The following is a 25468-nucleotide window of genomic DNA, read 5'->3' as shown; positions in this document are numbered from 1 at the left end:
TACGTACAAGGAGATCCTTAGCTTGGAAAGAAATGTTTGGTGTTTGAAATCATATAGCCTCTTGCGAGATGAGAAGGTTGTTCAAAATTGGTTTCAATATACTCAGTTACGGGCCAGGTGGAAAGAAGATCAGAAAAATGGATTTACAATGACTGATGAAAATTTGATAAAGCAAATTAGAAATCAGGGACCAGCACATATTAAACGGATATATCTTGCATTGATAGAGATTGACTCAGAAACAGAGCTTGTTAAGGATTGTATGATAAAATGGGCCCAAAACATCCAGGAAGTTATCACAATGGACACCTGGGAAAAGATTTGGGTGAGGAACGTAAAATTTACTCAAGCTCAAAATCTAAGGGAGAACTTTTACAAAATGTTTTATAGATGGCATTTAGATCCTAAAAAGCTTGCAAGTATGTATCCGAATTATCAGCCTAAATGTTGGAGGTGCGGAGATGAAGATGCAACATATTTTCACATATGGTGGACATGTAAGAAGGTTAAGGCTTTTTGGATAAAAGTCTGGTGGAATATGCAGAAGATTTTTAAACAGAGGATAAAGTTTTGTCCGCAACTTTTTTTGTTGGGAATAATTGTAGACGCTACAGTTGTGGACACTAAATTGATGTTGAATTTAATTACGGCAGCAAGACTTTTGGTAGGCCAATATTGGAAGAAAGAGGAACTGCCGACCATAGAAGAGTGGACTTTAAAGGTTTCCGACCTGGCAGAGATGGCGAAGATTGCGGCCTATTTGAAAGATCACTCGCAAGAACGCTATATTATGGAATGGAGAAAATGGATTGAGTTTATCCAGATCAAGTATAGGGTTAAGAAGTTTTATGTAGCATTCGAATAAGTCTTCCTTCGTATTTTTTTTTCTTTTTTTTTCTTTCTTTTCTTTTCTTATTTTAGCTTCTTTTTACATATATTTGATATTATTAAGGCTTGTCTTATCCTATATAAGCTAGAGAGTGTTGGATTTTAGAGTTTATAGTTGTTAGCATATGATTGTTTATGATTGCTTTTTATATATATACCTTGTATTTAGCTCTGGGAAGTCGGGGGGGGGAGGGGGGGAGGGGGAAGGGGGGATTTTTAAAGGAAAATTGTACTTTAAAACTTTTCAATAAAAAAAAAAGAACTTGCCACAGTTTGTTGTGATCCACACAATCAAAGGCTTTATCCACACAATCAAATCATTTATTTTGCAAAAAGAAAAGCAAAATGGAGAAGTCGTATGTGAAAATGCGTCATGATTCAATAGCTTTAGCAGCAGTAATTTGAAGTAATCATTTTCTGTTTATCCTCACAGCATTGTGGAGAAATTTTGACCTACTCTTCTTTACAACATTGCTTCAGTTCATTGAGATTTGTTGGCATTTGTTTTTGCACATCACTCTTGAGTCAACATTTCAATTTTGTTGAGGCCTGGACTTTGACCAGGCCACTGTGATACCTTGATTCTGTTGTAGATTTGTTGGTATGCTTGGAATCATTGTCCTGTTGCATTTCCCAATGTCGACCAAGCTTTAGTTGTCAGATAGATAGCCTCACCTTTGACTCTAGAATACTTTGGTATACTGAGGAGTTCAGGGTCAACTGAATGACTGCAAAGTTCCCAGGTCCTGTGGCTGCAAAACAAGCCTAAATCATACTGATGATTTACCAATACTGTCCTTGATTATTGGTATGAGATGTTTGTGTTGATATGCAGTGTTTGGTTTTTGCCAAATGTGACACTGTGCATTATGGCCAAACATATCCACTTTAGTCTCATCTGTCCAAAAGACATTGTTCTTAAAGGAGTTGATCTACTTTTCGGCTCCCTGTTCTTAATTACAGTCAACCACTTTTCCCCAGAAGTTATTCATTTATTTAATTGGACTATCTTTATCTAGCTTTAGATAAAAAACAGAGCACATATTTATGCAGAAATATTGAAAGTTTCACAAACTTTTAAGCACCACTGTATATTGTGTTTATAGGGTGTAAATCCCAGGAGAAAAGAGGAAAAAATCATAAATATGACTCCAAATCAACACGGTTTAAGAAGAAAGCAAAGGAAAACTCTCTGAGACACTTTAAAACCTCCAGCCAACATCAGCACCGTTCCACCAGTGAAGATGAGGATGAGGATGAGAGTGTCCCTGCCAGTTATCACACTGTATCTTTACAGGTTAGTCAGGACGTAAGTATAGCCATGATTTTTTCCTCTCCCTGTGGCTTTTCTAGTGCAATATCTATAAGTTAACTAGATACGTATTCACATAATTTTTTGTTGTGTGACTTTTAAAAAATAAATAGCTCATAATGAAAGGGGAAAGGGAAAACTGATCTGAATCAGTATGTCAATGGGGCCTTTCTTTTAATTATGAATATTATTTATTAAATTTTCATTCTGCATTCATTACTTTATAAGTAACTTAAGACATAAAACATATACACTACTCCTTCCTCTTCCTATTTTCCCCACAACCACCCTGGTAAGTGGGTTGGGCTGAGGGGGTATTTCATGCCAAGGGTGGGACAGGGTTTCCAGTTTCTAGGCCAGAACATATGCCAAACAAGCTCTGAGGAACTCTGAGGAGCTCAGTCTTCCATCCTTGAATGCTGTAAACTAAGCATAAACTCAAAGTTTGGGTGGCTTTATATGACTGGTAATTCAGAATAGATAATAAACTGTATTCTAACTGATTTTTGAAGATGTTTAACAAGAAATATGCTAAAGAAGCAAGATTCGAAACTTGTTATTAGCTTGAAGTTTTAGTGTTCATTAACTAAGTAATATCTTAAGTGCTAGAAGGGAGTGGGATTTGCTCTCTGTTAATATACAGTGGAGGGACGCAGTGGCTCAGTGGGTTAGGACGCTGAGCTTGTCGATCAGAAGGTCGGCAGTTTGGCGGGTCAAATCCCGAGTGCCGCGTAACAGAGTGAGCGCCTGTTACTCGTCCCAGCTTCTGCCCACCTAGCAGTTCGAAAGCACGTAAAAATGCAAGTAGAAAAATAGGGACCACTACGGTGGGAAGGTAACAGCGTTCCGTGCGCCTTTGGCGTCTAGTCATGCCGGCCACATGACCACGGAGATGTCCTCGGACAAACGCTGGCTCTTCGGCTATGAAACGGAGATGAGCACCGGCCCCTAGAGTCGGAAACGACTAGCACGCATGTGCGGGGGAACCTTTACCTTTACCTTTTAATATACAGTGGCTTTCCCTATCAGTGGTGGGAAGGTTGTTTTTTTTTCTTGGTAGTTATTTTATTAGGATGTTGTTTACTGTTTAATTGTTTGTGTTGGTAGTTCCTTGATTGGGATATTCCTTGATTTTTGATCTGATGTTAATCCTGGTGTTAATTCCTATTTATTTGGGCACTGATTGTTGGCAAGGAAGTATTCTGATCTTTTTGTTTTCTTTTTATCTACTTCCTTCTGTCTTTTGAATACTGTATAAATATTTATGTGCCTGTTGAAGTCTGAATTGTCTTAAGTGCCAACCTTCCATGAATTTCCTAGCATTTTTGGATCCTCACAGCTTCCCAGTTGAAACTATGGCTAAAGTCTGTTCATGTGTTGTAAGATTAAGGAGTTTTCATCATGTCTTTTGACAGTTGGTGTTCTGCTAGTCTTCTGCCTGTCTGTACTACATAGTACTTACACTATATGTTGTAGAAGATTATTCCTTTTTTATTCCTTGGGCTATTGGGTCTTTTGGTTTACTTAAGTTGTTTTGGGAGGCTTTAGTTGGTTTGTGTGCTATAATAATGCCGTATTGTTGTAATACTATGTTACATCTGTAATGTAATAGCAGTGTTATGTTTTTATGTATAGCAGTGTTGTCAGAATCCATTTATATTCCATTCCTAAACCCCTATCTGTGCACCCCTAAATCTCACCCCTCACTGGATTCTGCCATTCCCAAGGAGGAGAAGAGAAGATGTTAATTGGCCATCCCTATCCATTAGATGCAAGGTTGTTTATTCAGCCTGCCTGGAGGCCATCATCAAAAACCAGGGAAAGAACCTTTGAACTGAGAAGAACAAAGAAAGAGTGGGGGGGAGAGATTCTGGTTTATATCTCCGATTGGAATCTGAAGGGGAGGAAGTAAATGTCGTAAAGGCATGGAAGATCCCTTTTCCCATGGAAGGTTTTGACACCTGAACCTTAATTGATCCCGGACTGACCAAGGGAGGGTTTTTTACTTGGGGACACTTTAAAATTAGCGAATTAATTAGCGAATGTAATCTGTACCCCCTACCCCTTATGAAGGATATGCTATCCCACCTATCGAAAGGAAGGATTTTTATCAAACTAGACCTGAGAGAAGCATACTACCGCATTAGGATTAAGGAAGGAGACGAATGGAAGACTGCGTTCAATTGCCCAATGGGTTGCTACCAGTTCAAAGAACTGCCATTTGGACTGCAGTTTTTATGCAATTAATTAATGAAATTCTAAGAGAGCACCTATATAAGGGGGTCCTGGTTTATCTAGATGACATCCTTATCTTCACTGAGACCAAAGAGGAACATATTAACCTAGTCAGAGCAGTCCTGAAAAAGTTGCGGGCTGCCCACCTATATGCTAACTATCGAAATGTGAATTCCACCAGGAAAGAATAGACTACCTGGGTATCGCATATCGCCACAGGGCATCAAAATGGACCCTGTGGGCAGTATTAGAATGGGCACCACCATTCTATGGACACGGAAGCACACGGAAGCAATTGCAAAGTTTCCTGGGGCTTGCAAATTTCTACCGCCAATTCATCCCTTCGTTTGCCCAAATAGCCCTGCCCCTCACAAACTTGTTGAAAACAAGGGGGGATCCCCAGTGAAACCCAGCCAGCCTCTGAAGTGGACAATGGAATGTCAAGCAGCATTTGAGAGGTTAAAGAGACTTTTTTCTGCTGAACCTGTTCTGAGACACCCAGATCCCGATAAACCTTTTGTAATACAGGCAGATGCTAGCAAAGTGGCAGTGGGAGCTGTATTATTACAGGAAAATGACGAGGGGGCATTGCAACTATGTGCATATACATCCAGGAAACTCACGGAGACAGAACAACGTTGGCCCGTGTGGGAAAAGGAGGCATATTCTGTGAGATGGTCATTACTTACATGGTGCCATTTCCTTGAAGGAAGTAAAATCCCCTTCCAGGTCTGGACAGACCACAAAAATTTGGAAGCACTAAAAACACCCAGGGGACAAGCCCACTGGTCCCAACATTTTCACCAATTCAATTTCACTCTCACTTACCGGGTGGGAAGAATTTCCTGGCGGATGCATTATCTCACATGCCCCAAAATAACAGCACATGGGCCATTGAATCTAAACCACTTATGCCTGAACAGCAACTGGCAGCACCAGTCACCACCAGGGCCCAACCTAAAATGAAGCCGAGGGTGTATAGCCAAACTGGAATAGAATTCCGAAAGTCTTTGGAAAGTGATGAATGGTTCCAGAAAAATAGACACATGTGCACAATTAAAGATGGACTATCCTGGGTGGGCGACAAATTAATAATATACATACCTGCCACCCAGAGAATCAATTTCATGCAACTGTGCCATGATACAAAATCAGCAGGACATTTCAGGTTTGTAAAAACCTTACACTTAACTAAAAGGCAGTTTTGGTGGCCATCCATGAAAAAGGACATAGAAAGTTATGTGGACAGCTGTCAAATTTGTGCAATGGGCAAGAGGCTGCAAGGGAAATCGCCAGGACTGTTACAACCGGTGGTGAACCCCTCAGCCCCATGGAAAGAAATAGCCATGGATTTTATAGTGGAATTACCAGAAAGCAACAGGAACACGGTAGTCTGGACTGTCACAGATTTCTTTTCTAAACAAGTGCATTTCATACCTTGCCAAATTATCCCTACCGCAAAAGCCTTAGCAAAACTTTTCATACAGGATATTTACCACCACAACGCATCATATCTGATAGGGGGGTACAATTTATGTCAGCATTTTGGAAGGAATTTCTGTCCCTCTTAGGAACCACCCAAGTCCTGTCATCTAGTCATCATCCTCAGATGGATGGATCGGCTGAACGGTTGAACTCAGTATTTGAGCAATATTTAAGATGCTTTATTAATTTGCAGCAAACAAATTGGACGGACCTACTGCCTTTCGCAGAAGTGGCATATAATAATGCAGTCCACTCCAGCACAGGTTACACTCCTTTTCAAGTAGCTACCGGTCAAAGTTGCCAGAACTAACCCCAAACGAACCAGTCATTCCCGAACTGAAGGAATGGATTGCTCAATTACAAAACATCTGGCCAATCGTTAGGAAAGCTTTAGATGAAGCTAGACAAGCATACAAGACACAGGCAGACAAAAAAAGAGTCGATCCCAAACCATTCAGGGTGGGAGAGATGGTATATTTATCCACAAAATACCTTAAATCACTACAACCCTGTAAACAACTTGGACCAAAATATATTGGACCTTTTCCAATTAAAAAATCATAAATCCAGTAACAGTTGAATTAGAACTACCCAAAAATCTTAGGCAGATACACCCAATTTTTCACTGAAGTTTACTAAAAAGAGAACAACAGTCACCCCTATGAACAAAAACCCCACCACCACCTCCCATCATGGTGGAAGGAGAACAACACTTTGAGGTGAAGGAAATCCTAGATTCCAGGAAACACCATGGAGCAATTCAATATCTAGTAGCTTGGAAACACCTCCCCTCCTCAGAAAATGAGTGAGTCAATAAACACCACATTAGAGCACCAAAGTTGCTTAAGAAGTTTTATGCAACAAACAAACCGGGCTAACATTTATATTTTATTTCCTTTACAGATGGACCTATCTTTCTTTTAAGGAGAGCAGATTGTCAGAATCCATTTATATTCCATTCCTAAACCCCTATCTGTGCACCCCTAAATCTCACCCCTCACTGGATTCTGCCATTCCCAAGGAGGAGAAGAGATGATGTTAATTGGCCATTAGATGCAAGGTTGTTTATTCAGCCTGCCTGGATAAAAAATCAAAAACCAGGGAAAGAACTGAGAAGAACAAAGAAAGGGGAGGGGGAGAGATTCTGGTTTGTATCTCCGATTGTAATCTGAAGGGCAGGAAGTAAATGTTGTAAAGGCATGGAAGATCCCTTTTCCCATGGAAGGTTTTGACACCTGAACCTTAATTGATCCGGGACTGACCAAATGGACTGAGGGGAGGGTTTTTTACTCGGGGCCACTTTAAAAGTATCAATCTGCAACACAGTTTCCAGATCCTGTCTAGATTATCCACTGACAATCATGTTTTAGTAAAAGTTCCTGCTTGGACAATCCTGTTTCCAAGAGTTCTTCTTTCTTAGACGTGGATTGGGGTGTGTCCTCACAAGTGTTGTGCTTTTGATAGCTTGTGTTGATTGTGCTGTATTGAGTTGTGTGGTCATAATCTTTTGATAAAGTTGCATGGGTATTCATTTGGTTGGAAGATGTATAGGCAATCTGCTTCCATTTTCTGGCTGTTCAGGTTTGCTAAAATTTGTTTATGCTAGTCTAAATAATGTTCTTACATAGCTTCTATTGTGGGAGGTTGGATTGATATTCTGATAAGTGAACACTAGGATCTTGTGGGTGGTTTTATGATACATTTGTGTTTCTATTTTGCCACCATTTCCTCTGCTGCTGAGGATATCCAAGAAGGGAGTGTGTTGTTTTCATCTTCCCTTGTGAATTTTATTCTTTTGAAAATGTTGATTGTTTTATGTTATTCCTTTTTTATTATGACAAAGGTGTCATACCAGAACCGTGCCTATAGTTTCTAAATGTTACAGTCTCTGCTACGGTATGTACTGTGATCACATGTGTATTCCTTTAATGTGTGGTAAGGCAGAGGTTGATGAGGTCCATGATCTTAGTGTATTTGGTTAGGTCAGGTATGTTAGATAGAGAGAGAGAGAGAGAGAGAGAGAGAGAGAGAGAGAGAGAGAGAGAGAGAGAGAGAGAGAGAGAGAGAGAGAGAGAGTGAGTAACGTGTTGCCATGGATTCTTTTGGTAGTTTTGGGTTGGTGGATATAAAGAGTGCTGTGACATCAAATAAAACCATGATCTCATTTTTTTATTGAAAAGTTTTACAATACATTTTTAAATAGAAAAAACTCACACCCTCCCCTACCCTACCCTCCCCGACTTCCCAGAGTCGGGGTATAAACTTACAAACTTAAGCTACAATATGCTAACAACAAAAATAAAACATTAAATTCTATCACACTTTAACTCTCCGTAAACATAACTATATTACTAACAAATAACAAATAACTAATAATACATCTTATAAAACCACTACTTATTCAAATGCTAAATGAAACTTTTTAGTCCCATATTTATTCTGAATATATTCGATCCATCTTCTCCATTGCACAATATATCTCTGTTGCGATTGTTCTTTCAAATATGCTGAAATCTTTGCCATTTCCGCCAAGTTAGAAACTTTCAAAGTCCACTCTTCTATAGTAGGCAGTTCCTCCTTATTCCAATATTGCTGCCGTAATTAAATTCAACATCAATTTAGTATCTATAACAGTAAAATCTGAATTAATAATAACCAACAAAAACAACTGTGGAGAAAACCTTATCTTTTTCTTAAATATCTTTTGCATGTTCCACCAAATTTTAATCCAAAAAGCTTTGACTTTTTTACAAGTCCACCATATATGATAATACGTTGCATCCTCACAGCCACACCTCCAACATTTAGGCTGACAATTCGGATACATACTTGCTAATTTTTTTGGGTCTAAGTGCCACCTATAAAACATTTTATAAAAATTCTCTCTTAAATTTTGAGCCTGTGTAAATTTTACGTTTCTGACCCAAATCTTTTCCCAAGTATCCATTGTTATCACCTCCTGAAAATTCTGGGCCCATTTTATCATACAATCTTTAACAAGTTCCATTTCTGAGTCAATTTCTATCAATGCATTATATATCCTTCTTATATGTGCTTGACCTTGATCTCTAATTTGTTTTACCAAATTTCCATCAGTTATCGAAATACCAATTTTCTGATCTTCTTTCCATCTTGCTTGTAACTGCCCATACTGAAACCAAGTTTGTACAATCTTTTCTTCTTTTAAAATATTATATGGCTTTAATTGCCATACATTCTTTTCTATCCTTAAAATTTCTTTATATGTAATCTCATCATGTTTAAATCCAACATTTATATTTTCTATATATATTGCCCAAATTGGTATTTTATAATTTAACTTATGTCTATATTTTTTCCATACTCGCAACAGAGCATCCATGATCTCATTTTTTATTTTACAGAGGCACTGTAGTGGGGAATTGATAGAATATTCTCTATTCTATCAATTCAAACTTTCTTGTTTGTTCTTTAACTGTTTTGAATGTTGGGTTCCCTGGTAACAATACAATTAGATGGAAAGATATATCAGGCTTGTGTATTTTAGGGCATTTATAGAACTGTGGGTCCACTGCTGATGGGATGGGATGAATCCACCAACTGATCAATCCACTGACCAAAGACTGGAGGAAATTAACATTCTATTTGAATCATTTGTAGTTTATAATACATTATGTAACATGTATTTTTTTGTTCATTTGTCTATATGTTCCCCAAGGCATATAGACTCTGGTCAGCATACAGTAGTTCAAAATGCAGTTAAAAAAACAATTAAAATAATGGCACTCAACTATGAAAATTATTCAAACAAAACTAAGAGCCAAAATGTGCAGTTTAAGCTTCTATTTCTATTCAAGCTGATTAATCTGAGTAATGCTCTGTCATATGTGTGTAATACTTACATGGGCTTTCCCTTTAAACTTTTTTTTAGTTTTAATTTTAACTTTTTACTTTGTTTTCCCAGATAATGACAGATAGTCCTTTTTACATAATGTGAAATTTACATAGATGTCCAAGTTTATTTATTTATTTATTTATTTGTTTGTTTTATATACCGCCCTTCTCCCGGAGGACTCAGGGCGGTGTACAGAGCAATAAAGTAAGAATACAATAAAGCAATAAAGTAAGAATAATTTTAAAACCCAAATCCCTCAGGCCAGGCCGGCTTGTTGGAATAGATAAGTTTTTAGATCACGCCGGAAGGAGCGAAGGTCGGGGGCTATCCGGATTTCAGCTGGTAAGCGGTTCCAAAGGATTGGCGCACCCACCGAGAATGCTCTCCCCCTGGGGGTCACCAGCCGACATTCCCTGACCGGTGGCACCCTGAGGAGGCCCTCTCTGTGGGAGCGCACAGGACGGAGGGATGTTGACACTGGCAGTAGGTGCTCCCGTAGGTAATCCGGACCCACGCCATGTAGGGCTTTGTATGTCATCACTAGCACCTTGAATTTCACTCGGAAGGCAACTGCAAATGCAACTGGAAGCCAGTGCAGCTCACGGAGCAGAGGTGTAATATGGGAGTATCGGGAGACCCCCAAAAGAACTCGTGCAGCTGCACTCTGCACCAGCTGAAGCTTCCGAGTGGTTCTCAAGGGCAGCCCCATGTAAAGAGCGTTGCAGTAGTCAAGTTGCCCTATCCCTTTCCATTTAAAGGGAATTCTTTAAAAAAAGAAGAGAAAAATCTTCTTTCTTTCCAATCAAATCTGTGAACTTGCAAAAGATGTAAGTTAAAAGATGTTTGTTATCAAAGTGAAAGAATTGCTAATATTTTACCTTATTAAATTCAATCATTGTCACTTTCTTACAATTATATACACACCATGCTCCTTCTCAAGGTGAGAAACAAATATTCATGATTCATAATTTTTAGCAATAAATTTAGCAATTTCTTTGACTTGGCCCAGAATTTAATTTTAAGCTTATATGCATACTACATATCAATTGCACTTCACTTTGCAATTCTTTCTTTTACAGTAATAATATTGTTCATTCAGCTCAGTTTTCCTAGGATTTAATTGATATCATGGCTTTTTCTAAAAAAATAAATAAATAAATTCTAAAATTCTTCCAAGATGCTGAGAATATTTTGGTGGCAAAGAAGGTTCCTTGAATAATTATAATAATATTCCTTCAAGAATATTATTTTTAATCTTTTTTATTTAGCTCTTTATTCATAACTGATTATTAATGGAATGTCCTTCTACAAGCACCCTCCCACAAGTACCCTCCACTTCTGCAAGTGGAGTTTTGTGTGTGCACGCCTGCTTGCCAATTGCTCATGCGGCCTAGTTTGAAACAGACTGTAGCCTGGTAGTGGGCCACAGTCCAGCGGTTGGTAACCCCTGGTCTAGGACAGGGCTTTTCAACCTTTTCACCCATTGTACCACTTTTAGGATATGACAATATCCGAGTACCACCAGTCGCCTAGCAAGGTGTCAAAAACTTGATGACCAAAAAAAAAAGGAAAAAAGTGATAAAGTACATGTAGTCTGCGATTTACCACAGTTCTAGGATTTGAGGGGTCAGTAGATATTTTCTCAGCCCTCCTTCTAACCCGTGGAAGGCAGGCTGGTTGCAATTGTTTTTTTCTGCAGTCCTTTCTATCCATTGAAGCCTGTGCCTGTACCAAACCAGACAGTTATAGAAGTATAAATAACAAACTCAATAATTCTTCTGCAGAACTGTAACAACAGCAGTCTGAACTTTCTGACTTGATGCAGGAAGAACATTCTTTGTTGTACCATTTTAATGACAGTGTTGTGATTCCGTGCCAGCCTGTGATCCCGGCAGCTGAGTCTGGGGAATCAGAGGAGGAGGAGGGCCTGGGGAGCCATCAGAGTCAGAGGAAGACTCTGATGAGATCCAAGACTTACAATCTGATGAAGAACCTGGCCCCTCCACTCGTGCTCAGGATGAGACTCAGATGTGCTAGGAAGCTGAGTCAGAGCTAGAAGACATTATAGACAGGTTACAAGAACAGGACAGAGGGAGGCAATGGGGCGGCTCCAAGGGAGGAGTAGAAGGCATTGAGAAGCCATGCCTTGGGACTGCATAATAAAAAGGGAAGGGACTCCAGTTTCAAGGGATCATGCTTTGTTTGCTTTGCCTGTGAACTATTTCCTGTTTGAATTGTGCTCCATTTTGCTTTTGAACATGTTCTGTTGCTTTTGCTTTTGGGACAATTATCAGATCAATAAAAAGGGTTGGTTTTCCAGCCTACTTGTTAAAAGAGGGGTTTGTCTTTGTGAAGTAACAAAGACATATGTAGTTTGAATGTTAAGTGTCCATTTATTAAATATCCCAGAAAAGTATTCTTAATAAAAACTATATAGGAGGAACTTTGCAATGCAATGCAATTAGAAAATATTTTAAATACATAGTTTGGTATTTTTGTTTTTTAAAAAATGTATTTGGCATTCATTCTGCAGTAAGCAGCACCTTGGATCTTTATTTTATTGTGTCTGCTGAGACTTCATAATTTTTTCTGTATTTTATTTTCATATAAAATGAATAGGAAGAGAAAACTTCATCCTAAATATACAGATAGTCATCGATTTACAACCACAATTGAGCCCCAAATTTCTACTGCTAAGCAAGTTAAGTGAGTTTTGCCCCATTTTACAACTTTTGTTGCCAAAGTTGTTAAATGAATCACTACAATTACTAAGTTAGTAACATAGTTGTTAAATGAATCTGGATTTGCATGTGAGAAGGTTGCAAAAGATGATCACATGACCTCGGGACACTGTAACTATCATAAATATGAGCCAGTTGCCAAGTGTCTGAATTTTGATCATGTGATGTTGGGGATGCTGCAACAGTCCTTAGTATGAAAAATGGTCATAAGTCACTTTTTTCAATGCCATTGTAACTTCAAACGCTCACTAAACAAAAGATTGTAAGTCGAGAACTACCTGTAGTGAAGGTTTTTTATTTGTTTTATAAAAGAGAGAGCCATAAACGTTTTGCCTTACTTCTTTTACAGCTATTGGATCTAATGCATACCCTTCATACACGAGCTGCTACCATCTACAATTCTTGGGCAGAAGAGCAGCATAATCTGAAAAATTCAGAGAAGAAAATAGAAGCAAATTCTCGAGCATTATGGACCAATTGTTGGTGCCCATTGTTGCAAGGTAATAGCAACAACCTAGAATATTACAGGTAGTCCTAGACTTACAATTGTAATGAAGCTTGTCCATTAGAGTTTTAAGTCATGATGGTCATAAAATGGACCATCACATGATCAATCCAATTTTACATACAGTATTTTTTCCCAGTAACCACAGTCATTAAGTGAATCCACAGTTCTTAAGCAACTGCCATTGTCATTTTAAAAAACCTGTTGTTCTCTATGGGGCATTTTTGCTAAAATCAGAAGTAAATCTGGGGCAGTTGCCAAGTGTCTGAAATACCGTTACATGACCATGGGGAGAGGTGTCCATCCGAATTTCAGAACGGAGTTAGTTGTAAAGTATCTTTCAGATGGGCTGCACCTCACAAGAACTTGGGAGAATGTATCTGGAAAATAAGTGGCTCAACTTATCAGAAGAGCTTTAAAATAAAGTTGATGGGGGAGGGTAACCATTTTTTTGAATCTTTGGGACTTAATTCCAGCCGCAAACTCAAGACAACCAATCAAATAATGTGAGGGTAAAGAAGAAAAACCCAGATACAGAGAAGGAGAAGCGTACCCAGGATCAGCCATAAAGGACTCAAATGCCTATACACTAACTCTCAAAGTTTAGGGAACAAACAAGGTGAACTTGAAGTATTAGGTATCATATAGTTGCTGTTAGTGAAACTTGTGGCATGAAACTCAAGACTACAATGTAGCGATAAAAGGATACAAACTATTCAAAAGATCTAACAAAAGAGGAGGTAGAGTTGCATTATATGTAAGAGATTACTACATCTCTATAGAAAAGTACACGTATGCACGCGCGCGCGCACACACACACACAACCAGAGGGAAGTAAGCAGTGTCTTAGGCCAGATATCTTCCATATCTTCATAATGATGAGGGAATAGAAGGGGAACTCATCAGATTTGCAGATGACACTAAGCTGACAGGAATAGCAAATACCCCAGATGATAAGCTCCGGATTTGAATGGATCTTGACAGACTTGAACACTGGTTCCTATCCAACCAAATGAAATTTAATGTAGAGAAAAGTAAGTTTTTACACTTAGGTAAGGAAAACCAAATGTTGAAGTACAGATTAGGTGAAACCTGGCTCAAAGGTAGTAATTGTGAGAGTGATCTTGGCATCCTAGTAGACTATCACTGAGCCATCAGTGTGCAGCAGGAGCCCAAAAACACTAATGCAATCCTTGGTTGCATAAACAAAGATATAGAGCCACGTACCACTTTATAAAACTTTAGTAAGACCACATCTGGAATTCTGCATCCAGTTTTGATCACCACAATATAAAAAAGATATTGAGACTTTGGAAAGGGTGCAGAGAAGAGCAGCTAAGATGATTAAGAGCCTGGAGACTAAAACGTTTGAAGAGCAGTTGCAGGAATTGGATATGACTAGTCTAGAGAAAAGAAAGACTAGAGTGACTATCAGGTCTGCCTCCATTCAAATTCTAAGAAAAGAAAAACCCCAACTCCAATGATTTAGAGAGTTTACCAAGAAAGAACTGATAGCAGCAAAAGCAAGGCAAGATCTAAGTAACAATTGCACGAAAGTTACACATTGAAAGTCTCCACATAGCCCTCCCCCCATAGTTTAGCCTCAGCAGGCCAATCAATGTCCAGCATGATGTTACAAGAAAGCCTCCAGAGGCCCAGGAAGGTTGGTCTTGGTTAAGACTGAATATCTCCAATCTGATGATGGGAAGTGATCCTCCCTTCAAATTCTCACAAGAACACTTCACACCAGCTCACTTCCCCAACCCAAATACCACACAGCCCCCCGTCCCCCCAGGGCAAAGAAGCGGCAAACTGCACGCTGGAAATCCAGCTGATAGCAGTGTTTCAATATTTGAGGGGCTGACAAAGAGGTGGTAAATCAGAAGGCAAGACAAACAATGGATGGAAACTAATCAAAGAGAGAAGCAACCTAAAAATAAGGAGAAACTTTCTAACAATGAGTACAGTTAAACAGTGGAATGGCTTGACTTCAGAAGTTGTGGGTGCTTTTAAGAAGAGACTGGACAGTCACTTGCCTAAAATGGTATTGGCAGGTCTCCTGCTTGAGCAGGAGGTTGGACTAGAAGATCTTCAAATCTCTTGCAACCCTGTTATTCTGTATTCTATTTTGTATCTGTAGATTTTGATTCTTGCTGGCCAAATCATTACCAATCAGAGTATATAAATGAGATAAACTGTTTTATTAGTCTTTGATAGTCAAACTGGAAAGAACACCTTTTTTCAACTACAAGTATTCTTCTGGTTATGACAGCAATTGGGACTTGCAAACCAGTTATAAAACATCCTAGGAAACCATATTAATAATGCAATTGCTGCAGTCCTATTGGCACCTGGTTCACAATCACCTAATAATGGGGAATAGCCAGAACTCGAACTCTCTGTGTCACACACAAATATATACACACTCACAAACACCAAACAACAGAAGAGAAACAATTCTTTACACATTCATTTTTTAAAAAAAAGAGTTCAGTCATATATTGTGTTATGTATTACATAAACAAGTGACGAATAATTACAAAAATGAAATACAAGTAAAGCAATCTCAGACACATGTAAGAATAAAAAAGATTCATTATTAAACTAGTTTCATAATTAAAAACAGTTTCATAGAGTATATTAAACAAGAAAAATTGCAATTATGCAGAAGTATAAAGTATGAAAAAGTGAAAGAAAAAGCAGTGACTCAAAAATCATTGTGCACTGATAATTGGGCTTAAAATACTGCACTTTTAATAGTAATTTTGAATTGAACTGAAAAAGTAGAACAAATGGGATTTGTTTTACTAAACTGTAATCCTTAAGGACATGTGTGAAGAGAGATTTATGCTGCTAGAGACACATGTCCATGCACCCCACTTTTCTTTCTCACAAGGAAAATACTCAGTTTAATTGCAGAAAGAAATGAGGCCTCTCTGCCCATAAACTACCCCCCCCAAAGAGAATCACTATTGTCTGAGGAAGTAAGACTGATGCTCCAGCCCTCCAGGTTCACAGTGGAGACTCGGTGTCAGAATCCATTTATATCACATTCATAAATGCATGTTTAAAATATTATTTCCCCCCCCATGGATTCTGCCATCTCCCAAGGAAGGAGGAGCATATGTGGATTCAGCCTGCCTTAGGTTATTTCAAAGACCAAGGGAACCTTTTGAACTGGGGGAACAAAAGGGAGGGTTAGAGAAGAAGGCATCTGGCCTGTGTCTTCTTTTAATTCTGTAGAGGAAGAAGGCAATAACCATAAAGATTCGAAGTTCCTTTTTTCCCCACGAAAGGGATGACACATGATGGGGGCTGACCAAATGGGGTTGAGGGAAAGGGGGTTGAACCGGGTACCCTTTATAAAATTTCAATTTGTAAAACAATACTAAGTCCTGTCTTGTATTTCCACAACCAAGCATGTCCTAGTAAAAATTCCTTTTGGACTAGAACTGACTCCAAGAGTTTTTGTTTTCCTAAGACGTGGATTGGGGTGGGTCCTGACACTCGGCAGAAGACACCTAATAAAGTTGGAAGCTTTATTCATAGCTATCTAGAGTAAAAGCCAATTTGGGAATAGCTCCCTCCTCATTTTTCTCTGAATCTCTCTTCCAGACAAAAGGACACTGATGAAAAGTTGCTGGGGATCATAGAACATAAAATAATAGTCTAGTCTTCTAGTCCAACCCCCTGCTTGAGCAGGAAACCCTATACCATTTCAGACAAAAGCTTGTCCAGACTCTTTTTGAAAGCCTCCAGTGATGGAGCAGCCACAACTTCTGAAGGCAAGCTATTCCATTGGTTGATTGTTCTCACCATTAGGAAATTTCTCCTAGATCAGCAGCCCCCAACCTTTTAGGGACCAGGGACCGGTTCCATGGAGAGAGGCTTTTCCATGGACTGGAGAGGACTTGCTTTTGCATGCTGCCTGCATCCTGCAGATGGGGCTTTGCTTGTTTGCATGGCACTGTTTCTGGCATGCCGCAGCTCGGTACTGATCCACGAACTGGGGGTTGGGGTTGGGATTCTACATTATTTCTCTTTTTGGTTAGTTTCCAACCATTGCTTTGCCTTTTGGTGCTTTGGAAAAGAGTTTATTTTTGCAAATTTTAATTTGCATTCTTAACCTGTCATTTATGGTTTTGTTTTTGGTAGTGTTTTCTTTTTGCATGAAGACAGGTACAAAGTTATAATTAAGCAGTTTTGCTTTCTCTATTGCCAGTTACTTTGCCATAGCCTGTAGACCAGTCAGTCAAAAGTTCTTGGCTCTTTATTCTCTGCCTTCAAAACTTTTTTTTATTTTTTTCCTCTTAGATTGTTACGAATTTTAAAATTTCTAAAGAATTAAAAAATTTTCATTTTTATTGAAAACAGAAATTGAAAAAAAAATTAAAAACTGAAAAGAATTTTTAAGTGTTGAAAAAAGAAATTGAAAATTGAAAAAGATGAAAAAATTAAAGAATTTAAAATGGAAAAAAGAAATTTGAAAATTTGAATTTTTTTTTAAAAATTTACAAAAGTCCTTGCCCCTTGCCTCTACACTTCTTTTTCCTGGACATCTCTGGCTCCTTTCTTGGAGATGCTTTGCTGGGGTTACTCTATGCCTTGAAAGTTTATCCCTTTCTTCCCTGTCCCTGTATTGTATACTTATCCTTTTCCTCCCTGCCTTCTTGCCATTTGGTTGCCTGGCCACTGCCGGGGGTTTGGGGTACAATGTGCTGATCTGGCACTCTGTTCCACTTTGCCGCTGCTCTGCTAGTCCACTGCGCTGCTCTCAGCCGCTGTTGTGGGCACTCCAGTCCACTATCTTACTTAACTGTGTGCCACTGCTGCTCAGCTGGTCCGCCACACTGCTCTCAGTTGCTGCTCTGGGCACTCTGCTTTTCTGCCACTTAGGTCTGTAGTGCCGCTGCTCAGCTGGTCTACTGCCACATAGCTCTGTTTCACTCTGCTCAGCTGGCCTCCATTTACATTGCACCACCTCCACTCAGCTGCCAGGCTGCGTTGCTGGGCCACCTTGCTGTCTCTGTCTTTCAGCTGGGCAACTGGGTGCCTCTCAGCTGGGCCACTGGAACATCTTCCACTGGGCCACCAGGCCACCTCGTTAAAAAGGATTTTTTTTCTCAAAAATGTAAGAAATTCTAGAAGTTCATTTTCAAAGTTCCCTAAAATTTAGAACTTTTTTCAAAAAACTTTTAAACTAAAATTTCTGTTCTTAAATGTTAGTGTTCTAGAATAACAGAGTAACAGAGTTGAAGGGACCTATACCATTTTGGACAAATGGCTGCCCAATCTCCTCTCAAAAATCTCTATTGATAGAGCACCCCATAACTTCTGAAGTCAAGCTGTTCCACTGGACAGCTATTTATACTATTAGAAAATTTCACTTTAGTTCTAAGTTCTCCTTTTGGTCCCTACTATGGCTAATGTTGACGTTGCCCTCTTGATATAGTTTGTAATTCACAGATGTATTAAAAATGGCAGATGAATAAAATTTGAAAAGAAAAATAAAATCTCAGCTGAAAAAAATAGTATCTCAGCTGAGAGTAAAAAATGAAATATCAGCTTGCTGTTAGTGTAAAAGAAGAGAGTTACGAGGACAGCTGAGAGGTGGCTGCCAGTAGCCAGTTCCCAAGTTCAGGGACAGAGGCCCAAACACAGGTTGGGCGTGAGCTGTTCATGCATCAATGCCTGGACAGCAAACAGTATCCATCAGAATGTGTGCCTGGCTGCCCCTCAGTCTTTGGATACTCAGCCTTTTAAAAAAGCCCGGTGCCCAAGGTCACCCCCCCACCCCCGGCACCCTTTCTGCATACCATGTCCAAAGGGAAGGCAGAGGCCCACTCCTTGGCACATAGATTGGCTGCCAGAATGAGTGGCTAATTGTCCTGCATGACCATAATGACTTGTCCCTTGGTGAATCACCAGGGCCGACGCAGCAAGGGAGGGAGGGGCAGCCTTCCGGCAGTGGTTAAACACATGCAGTGGGGCGAAAGGGCCAGGGTGAAGTGGGCAGGGCCAGGCGGCTGAGGCCAGTTGTCATAGAACCAGACTACATTGCCCTTTCATTCCAAGCGGTAATTAACCCCACAGCTGAACTGTGGAGTTCAACAAAAACTCAAGGAATTCTCAAACTTCCTCCAAAGCTTTGTTTATTTTGCCAGGTGCCTGAGAGAATTCTTCAGAATCCTGTTCTTTTTCAATATTCTAAATACCGTAATTTCAGCTTGGTCACATGACTATTCACTGCTAACTCCAGATCATTTATAAACTCAACTTTCTATGAGAGTCATTGCTCAGACCTATTAAAGTAGAACACTGGAACTTTGCATTTTGCCTTGCCTTTGTTACTTTTAGTATGCCACAGGATTTTCGTGTTGCTTAGGAAGAGAGGTGAAAATTATAACTCCTTGTTGGATATAAGTTTATTAACCAAGAGTAAATAATTCTTTTTCGCACCACTTTGTCTTCTGTACAGGCATTGCATGCTTGTGTTGTGATGCAAGACGGCAAGTGCGGATGCAAGCACTGACCTACCTGCAGCGGGCTCTTCTTGTGCATGATTTGCAAGCTCTCGATGCTTTGGAGTGGGAATCCTGTTTCAATAAGGTAATGTGTCCCCATTGCAAGGAATGCTCTGTGAGGAATTCAGCTTTTCAAAGATAAGGATTGGACTCAGAAATTTAGGTGAAAGACAACAATTAAGTTAAAAAAAACAAATTAGAAAGCATTTTTATGATCAGGCTATGTTTGAGAGAGTTTGCTATATGTGGAATTTATGCAGTTTTATGCTGTTTATTTGTACTATTAAGGTCACTAAGTTGGCTTTCATGGCTAAGATGGGCTTAGAATGGATCATTTCCTGGTTTCTGGCCTGGTGCCTTAACCAGTAGACCAAAGTGGCTCTCTTGGCTATGGAATGGGACAGCTCACTGCGGAACAACTTGCCCTGGCCAACTCAGCACGGGACAACTCGCTGCAGGACAATTCAATTTAATTATTTAAATTTATTTTAAAATTTATTTTAATTTTTGTCATTCACATTTTATTTTGTCCCTCCTTTGGCATCCTGTCTTTAATTATTCTATTTGACTATTTCCTCCATATTGTAACTCTTGTCCTGCGGTGGGTTGTTCACAGCAAGTTGGCCATGGTGAATTGTCTAGTGGTGAGTTGGCCATGGTAAGTTGGCTGTGGCAGGTTGTTGTGGACCCTGTCGGCTATGCCTATAAAATTAACTATGAAAGAAATTTTTGTATTATAAAATGCTTTTGTTATGATGTAGTGAACAATACTTAGTTTTTAGGCAAAAAAGCTCCTGGAGCAGCTTACAAACATTTTGTAATAAAGGAAAACAAGAGAAAGAAGATAGGAAGCAAATTCAGGAAGCAGTTTGAAGTTACAGCTAGAATAAGACAGCCTTGCTGCTGCTGTGGTTCAAAAGCAGTTGGACCATCAAAAAATGAAGACTATCCAAATTTCTTTCATGTCTACCTCCTCTGCAGTCAGAAAGTCCCCGTTCTTATATTCTGAATTATAGGTAAAATTTTTAATATAAGCGAAAGAGACACTCATGAACTCAGGTGGGTTTCCTGATTCTCTTTGCTAGAGACAATACAATTCAATATCTCTTTTTCAAATTCTGATGTTTGACCAAGCTGGGGACATTAGTTCCAAAGGTGGAATTTTGCATTCAGTATAAGGCTTCATAGGAATTGCAAGTTATATCTTTGAATCTCAAAGAGAATCATGAAATCAAGGCATTTTCCTAACTTCCCTTGCTAGGGAGAGCATGATTCAACATCTTTCATTTGTAAGAAAAAGTAGCCATAGGGAGTTGTGGCCACATAAAGTAAATACTATATTCTTATGAAATATCTCACTAGCACGATGAATCTCTGATCATAATTCTGATAATAAATTCACTGAATTATGGGCCATACAAAGCAAAATAAGACAAACAAAACAAGTCTGAAGTGGAAACTAATAGGAGCCAGTGCTTATTTTTGGCCTGTGGGTGGAAATTTATTTTATTAATGCCATTTATCTATTGATGAATCAATTTGCTTCTTCCTCCAGTCTGCCAGTACTTAACTTCTGATTTGCTTGCAGCCTGCATACAGTATTAGAGTTTTCTTTCTTAACTATTAGCAAATTCCATATCTTGGATCAATAGGTTCTGTTTCCTTTGTTGACCAAACTTCTGCAAAATATTAGCCCAGCAGATATTGGAGGGATGGAGGAGACCAGAATGAGAGCTTCAACTCTACTCTCCAAGGTATAAGGCCATTTCTCTTTTCAGAGGGTGTAATGATTCCCATGATTAAGCAGAAGAAAATGAAAACTCGATGCAGTTTCCAGAATTTAACCCAGTTCCAATGGAGACTGCCCAACAAATTCTGTCACTGAAGAACTAAAGCAAATTCGTTTATTTTTATCAGAGCACTTATGGGACTGGAAAACTGCCTCACAGCTTCCTTTGGGAGGCAATGCAATTTTTTAAAAAATTCAGCATTTTTTGCTACAAACTTGTCATTTAAATATATACATTTAATTGTTTCTATTGTCTCTATAAAATTCATGGAAGAACTTTTTTCAGCTTTAAAGGACTATGTTGTAAAATTCAACTCCAGAATTTGAAATGAAAGTCTAATTTGGGGGAATCTTAATTTGATTCCTTATACATTTACCCTGAAATTTTTGTGCCACCTTCTTAATTGGCACTAGTAATTTCACTCAGTTTTTTATTAAGAATAAAACTTGGTGCAACTTGGTCAAACTGATATTGGTAAAAAAATAATTTTTAATATCACATGAAAATCACATGGACAAGACTTACATTCCTGCTGAATCGTTAAAATAAATTCTGTTTAGGTCTTCTTGCAACATTTGTCCCCACTCCTCTCTCTCCCGACATTTGCTGCTTTATGGCTGACAATATTGGATTTTATGGACAAATACATGCACGCTGGCTCCAGTGACTTGTTGGTAAGTAAGTCATCTTTAATTGCTAGTAGTTCTCTTTGCAAGGTCCAATTTTTTACTTCTCAATGGCATGTGAAGACCAAAGTTGCCAGGCAGGAAGAAACATATAACAAGGCTGTGCAGCCTTAATCAGATTAAGTACCACATTTATCTGATGGGAACACATTCATAAAAATTTGGGAGTCAGGATTAATAATAAATGTACTTTTAATTTAATTAATTTAATTTAATTTAATTCATTCTGTCCCAGTTCTCTTCTCCCCTTTCTCCATGCTATAAATGCACAGAATTACACATTACAGTACTTTCTCAGCTAGGTAACAAAATTCTCACTTTTTCATAAGCAGGTATGATAGCAATATCCATTGCAGAAATGGACTCTGCTTGGAAAAAATAAAGAGGAGAAATGTGGACTGTGGGCTGGAGTGTTTTCAGCTTCAAAGAAGGGAAATTAAGTTTTTGTTTTGTTTCAAAGTAAGCAAAGAAACAAGCAAGATAAAGAGATTGTGATAGATCACTTTCCTCCTTTTCCATCCAGTTGAAACAGAATCTCAAAATGATCAAAGAAAAGGATGGTTTTCTATTGAGATCTCTATTATACCCTTTCATTCACTGCCTATTAGATAATAATCTCAGGAATCAAAAATATTTTGTTCCGTGTGCCCAGTTTGTTCCATTACAGCAATGAAGCTGTATCTAGGGTAAAAGAGAACAAAAAAAGGATTTTAACATTGTATTATGGCAGGCAGTATGACACGGGTAATGGAGATTGCTGCTGCTGGCAGAAGCAGATCTTCTTAGTGCCAACTAAAACTTATTGTCAATACATTTATCATAAAATAGCATAAGGACAAATTGTTAAAATAGATGTAAATGAGATTTCATCAAAAACAGACAAGTAACTAATATTGCCCCTTCATGGATTACTGCCTTGTCGTGGCGAAGGGGCTTGCGTAATTCAATGAATCTATGAGCTATGCCGTGCAGGGCCACCCAAGACGGAAAGGTCATAGCAGAGAGTTCTGACAAAACGTGATCCACTCCAGTATCTTTGCCATGAAAACCCTATGGACAGTACCAAAAGGCAAAACGATATGACGCTGGAAGATGAGCCCCTCAGGTTGGAAGGTGTCCAATATGCTACTGGGGAAGAGCAGAGGGCTAGTACTAGTAGCGCCAGAAAGAATAAAGCGACTGGGCCAAAGCCAAAAGGATGCTCAGCTATGGATGTGTCTGGTGGTGAAAGGAAAGTCCAATGCTGTAAAGATTTTTCTCCGTAGGAACCTGGAATGTAAGATCCATGAATCTAGGAAAGCTGGACGTGGTCAAACAAGAGATGACAAGACTGAACATCGACATCTTAGGTATCAGCGAACTAAAATGGACAGGAATGGGTGAATTTAATTCAGATGACCATCAGATGGTCATCAGGTATGACCATCAGATTCTGCGGGCAAGAATCTCTCAAAAGTAATGGAGTAGCCTTCATAGTCAATAAAAGAGTAGGAAAAGCAATACTGGAATACAATCCTCAAAATGACAGAATGATCTCAGTTCGAATCCAAGGCAAACCATTCAATATCACAGTAGTCCAAGTCTATGCCCCAACCACCAGTGCTGAAGAGGATGAAATTGACTGGTTCTATGAAGCCCTACAGCACCTTATAGAACTAACACCAAAAAATGATGTCCTTATCATCATGGGGGATTGGAATGCTAAAGTAGGAAGCCAAAAGATAACTGGAATAACAGGCAAGTTTGGCCTTGGAGTACAAAATGAAGCAGGGCACAGGCTGATAGAATTTTGTCAAGAGAATACGATGGTCATTGCAAACACTCTTTTCCAACAACCCAAGAGACGGCTCTACACATGGACGGTCAACACAGAAATCAGATTGACTATATGCTCTGCAGCCAAAGATGGAGAAGCTCTATACAGTCAGTAAAAACAAGACCAGGAGCTGACTGTGGCTCAGACCATGAGCTTCTCATTGCAAAGTTTAGGCTTAAACTGAAGAAAGTAGGGGAAAGCACTAGGCCACTCAGGTATGAATTAAATCATACCTCTTGAATTTGTCACAGTAGAGGTGACAAATATAGATTTAAGGAATTAGATTTGATAGACAGGAAAGGTCATATGCGAACTATGGACAGAGGTTCGCAACATTGTACAACAGGTAGCAACCAAAACCGTCCCAAAGAAAAAGAAATGCAAGAAAGCAAAATGGCTGGCTGAGGAAGCTTTGTAAATAGCTGAGGAAAGGAGGGAAGCGAAAGGCAAGGGAGCCCAATTGAATACAGAATTCCAGAGAATAGCTGGAATGCCTTCTTAAATGAACAGTGCAAAGAAATAGAAGAAAACAATAGAATAGAGATCTTTTCAAGAAAATTGGAGAGATGAAGGGAACGTTTCATGCAAAAACGGGCATGATAAAGGACCAAAATGGCAGGGACCTAACAGAGGCAGAAGAGATTAAGAAGAGGTGGCAAAATTACACAGAAGAACTATACAAGAATGAGCTTAATCACCTTGAGCCAGACATCCTAGAATGTGAAGTGAAGTGGGCCTTAGAAAAGCTGAGCAACAACAAAGCTAGTGCAGGTGACATATTCCAGCTGAGCTATTCAAAATCTTAAAAGACGATGCAGTAAAGTGCTACACTCAATTTGCCAGTGAATTTGGAAAACTCAACAGTGGCCACAGGATTGGAAAAGATCAGTTTACATTCCAATTCCAAAGAAAGGCAATGCCAAAGAATGTTCAAACTATTGCACCATTGCACTCATTTCTCATGCCAGTAAAGTTATGCTTAAAATCCTACAAGCTAGACTCCAGCAGTATGTGGATCAAGAACTACCAGAAGCACAGGCAGGATTTCGAAGAGGCAGAGGAACTAGAGATCAAATTGCCAACATACGCTGGATCATGGAGAAGCTAGAGAGTTCCAGAAAAACATCTACTTCTGCTTCATTGACTATGCTAAAGCCTTTGATTGTGTGGATCACAACAAACTGTGGCAAGTTCTTAAAGAGATGGGCATACCAGACCATCTTATTTGTCTCTTGAGAAACCTATATGCGGGTCAAGAAGCAACAGTGAGAACTGGACACGGAACCACTGATTGGTTCAAAATTGGGAAAGGAGTCCGGCAAGGCTGTATACTGTCGCCCTGCCTATTTAACTTATATGCAGAGCATATCATGAGAAAGGCAGGGCTAGATGAATCAAAAGTTGGAATTAAGATTGCCGGGAGAAATATCAACAACCTAAGATATGCAGATGATACCACTCTAATGGCAGAAAGTGAAGAGCAACTAAAGAGCCTGAAGAAGGAGAGTGCAAAAATTGGCTTGAAACTTAACATTAAGAAAACCAAGATCATGGCATCCGGCCCTCTCAATTCCTGGCAAATTGATGGGGAAGAAATGGAGGTAGTGACAGA

At 39.2% G+C, this 25468-nt stretch overlaps 1 protein-coding gene across 5 annotated transcripts in view; it reads left to right on the top strand.

Moving 5' to 3' along the window:
- Positions 1 to 25468, top strand: part of GBF1 (golgi brefeldin A resistant guanine nucleotide exchange factor 1) — a 309656-nt gene that overhangs the window by 268490 nt on the left and 15698 nt on the right. For 4 of the 5 annotated variants that reach the window (XM_081329572.1, XM_081329571.1, XM_081329569.1 and 1 more), the window contains exons 33-37: positions 1995 to 2197; positions 12885 to 13035; positions 19519 to 19649; positions 21217 to 21318; positions 21915 to 22028. In XM_081329572.1, the coding sequence (XP_081185698.1) occupies positions 1995 to 2197; positions 12885 to 13035; positions 19519 to 19649; positions 21217 to 21318; positions 21915 to 22028 (701 nt within the window). The remainder of the gene's footprint in view (positions 1 to 1994; positions 2198 to 12884; positions 13036 to 19518; positions 19650 to 21216; positions 21319 to 21914; positions 22029 to 25468) is intronic. The other variant, XM_081329570.1, reaches the window with a different exon arrangement.

Source organism: Vipera berus (assembly GCF_964194415.1).
Source record: "Vipera berus genome assembly, chromosome: 5".
Classification (NCBI taxonomy): domain Eukaryota; kingdom Metazoa; phylum Chordata; class Lepidosauria; order Squamata; family Viperidae; genus Vipera; species Vipera berus.
The sequence above is the reverse complement of the archived record's forward strand: the minus strand, read 5'-3'. Positions and strand labels throughout refer to the sequence as shown.